General features: G+C 54.7%; 1 protein-coding gene across 1 annotated transcript in view; it reads left to right on the forward strand.

Moving 5' to 3' along the window:
• Positions 1-2971, forward strand: part of edem2 (ER degradation enhancer, mannosidase alpha-like 2) — a 6917-nt gene that overhangs the window by 1486 nt on the left and 2460 nt on the right. Inside the window, 8 exon segments of the mRNA XM_008402899.2 lie at positions 73-183; positions 812-851; positions 1458-1563; positions 1631-1756; positions 2067-2278; positions 2350-2491; positions 2641-2765; positions 2833-2971. The exon segment at positions 2833-2971 is cut by the window's right edge and continues 1 nt beyond it. Of these exon segments, the coding sequence (XP_008401121.1) occupies positions 73-183; positions 812-851; positions 1458-1563; positions 1631-1756; positions 2067-2278; positions 2350-2491; positions 2641-2765; positions 2833-2971 (1001 nt within the window).

Consider the following 2971-nt stretch of genomic DNA (forward strand, 5'->3'; position numbering starts at 1 on the left):
TAGATCTACACCCTGCAGCTTCTGTAGGGTTTAGATCTACACGCTCCGGTTCTGATCCGTGTTGACCTGCAGGCAGCGCATCAAGTCCATGTTCTATCACGCCTACAACAGCTACCTGAGCAACGCCTTCCCCTACGATGAACTCCGCCCCCTCACCTGCGACGGACAGGACACCTGGGGCAGGTGAGGCCACGCCCACAACGCCTGGGTTTCCCTGTAAAGAACCAGATTTATTTTGCTGTAAAATCTGCTCCTGATGTGCTGAATAATTAGTTTGTTATTGACTTAAAGGTTCAGTACGCAACTTTTATAAAAATGTTTTTTACATGTTGGGACATTTTGCTGTGAAATAGATAATCTGTAAAAAGATGGATCTCCTCCCTGAGCTGCTGGTGAAGAAACGCACCTTCTGACCAAAACCAATCAGAGCCAGGAGTCTTAGCGCTGTCAGTCATGCTCATGTACTCGCTGCTAAATGTGCTAATGGCACAGAAACGACCGTTACAGAAAAACTGTATCTGCCGTCATCTGTGGCTATGCTAGCTAGCTTTAGCATTCACAACAGGCTGTGCTAGTTGCAGCGTAGCAAACATTGATTGACAGCGCTAAGACCCGCCTCCTGGCTCTGATTGGCTGGTTGTAACATCGGGGCAGTTTGGTGTCAGTTCCAACAAATGTTAAGAATATTTTATAGAACTGACTGCAGCTTTAATGTGTTTGAGTTATTACATAATTATCTGTTTTATTTGTTTTTATTTGTTAAACAGCAGAAAATAAACTAAATTATTTCTAATTGTTTTTCTATGTTCAGTTTCTCTCTGACTCTGATCGACGCCCTGGACACACTGCTGGTGAGAACCCAAACCTGTTCTGGTCCGGTCCGGTCCGGTCTGATCCGGTCTGTTCTGGTCCGGTCCAGTCTGGTCTGATCCGGTCTGATCTGTTCTGGTCCGGTTCGGTCTGATCTGGTCCGGTTCGGTCTGATCTGGTCCGGTCTGGTCTGATCCGGTCCGGTCTGGTCTGATCCAGTCCAGTCTGGTCTGATCCGGTCTGATTCGGTCTGATCCGGTCTGGTCTGTTCTGGTCTGNGTCTGGTCTGATCCGGTCCGGTCTGGTCTGATCCAGTCCAGTCTGGTCTGATCCGGTCTGATTCGGTCTGATCCGGTCTGGTCTGTTCTGGTCTGGTCCAGTCTGGTCTGATCCGGTCCGGTCTGGTCTGATCCAGTCCAGTCTGGTCTGATCCGGTCTGATTCGGTCTGATCCGGTCCGGTCTGGTCTGATCCGGTCCGGTTCGGGTCGGTCTGGTCTGTTCTGGTCTGGTCCGGTCTGGTCTGATCTGGTCCGGTTCGGTCTGATCCGGTCTGGTCCGGTTCGGTCTGATCCGGTCCAGTCTGGTCTGGTCTGATCCGGTTCGGTTCGGTTCGGTCCGGAGCTGAAATGCTTCCCTCCTCCTGAAGGTTCTGGGGAACCGAACGGAGTTCCAGCGCGTGGCGTCGCTCCTCCAGGACACCGTAGACTTCGACATCGACGTCAACGCGTCCGTGTTCGAAACCAACATCAGAGGTGAGGCCCGCGGCCCGGTTCCGGTTCTGATGGGCGGATCCAGAGCTGACCTGCCGTGTTTTGGTAGTGGTGGGCGGCCTGTTGTCGGCCCACATGCTGGCGGGTCGGGCCGGGATGGAGCTGGAGCCCGGATGGCCGTGTTCCGGTCCGCTGCTCCGGATGGCTGAGGACGCAGCCCGCAAGCTGCTGCCAGGTACCAGACCGGTCCAAACGGGCTTCTGATAGAACCTCACTTTGGTAAAAGAGTTTCAGAAACCTTTAAAAATGAATTCAGATCTTTAAAGTAAAGTAAGGTGAACGTATCCCAGAATGCATTGTGCCACCGGAAAATTAAACCACATTTTTTGTCCCAAATGTTCGTTTTAAGATCTTTGACAGGCTGAGCAGGAAGGGAACCAGAGCGGGTCGGACCGAACCGTCCGTCATAATGTTTAGTCATAAAAAGCTAGGCTTCGTCATCAGGTGGGAGAGGTGCCGCTGACCTTTGACCTGACTGTCCGCAGCGTTCGATACGCCGAGCGGGATGCCGTACGGCACCGTGAACCTGCTGCGCGGCGTCAGTCCCAGCGAGACGCCGGTCACCTGCACCGCCGGCGTGGGAACCTTCATCCTGGAGTTCGCCGCGCTGAGCCGCCTCACCGGAGACCCGACGTTCGAGAGCGCGGCGCGGCGCGCGCTGACCGCCCTGTGGAGCACCAGATCTGACATCGGACTGGTAACCGAACGCAACCGAATCCAAACCAAGAATCAGGAGCAGTTTGGACCGACCCGTTTCTGCCCGTCCAGGTGGGGAACCACATCGACATCGTGACCAGGAAGTGGGTGGCCCAGGACGCCGGCATCGGCGCCGGCGTCGACTCGTACTTTGAGTATCTGGTGAAAGGAGCCATCATGCTGCAGGACCAGGAGCTTCTCACCATGTTCCGAGGTGAAGCTCCGCCAGAAACCAGAACCAGAACCTGCTGCTAGTCCACCGGCTAACGGTTAGCGCTGCTAGCTGCTTAGTTAGCACAGCTAGCTTTAGCATTAGCGCTGCCCACCACAGTAGACCCTCACCGTGTCGTGGTGTTTCCTCAGCATACGATCAGGCCATCCAGAACTACACGCGTTTCGATGACTGGTACCTGTGGGTCCAGATGCACAAAGGAAGCGTCACCATGCCGGTGTTCCAGAGCCTGGAGGCCTTCTGGCCCGGCCTGCAGGTACAGCACACCTGGACCGTCAGGTCGGGCGGCGAACCGAGCCTTCATCCGGTCGTCTGTGTTTCAGTCTCTGCTGGGGAACCTGGACAGCGCCGCCAGAACCTTCCAGAACTATTACTCAKTGTGGAGGCAGTTTGGAGGCCTGCCGGAGTTCTACAGCATCACGCAGGGATACACAGTGGACAAGAGAGAGGGGTACCCACTGA

The sequence above is a fragment of the Poecilia reticulata genome, unplaced genomic scaffold, assembly GCF_000633615.1.
Source record: "Poecilia reticulata strain Guanapo unplaced genomic scaffold, Guppy_female_1.0+MT scaffold_268, whole genome shotgun sequence".
Lineage (NCBI taxonomy): Eukaryota > Metazoa > Chordata > Actinopteri > Cyprinodontiformes > Poeciliidae > Poecilia > Poecilia reticulata.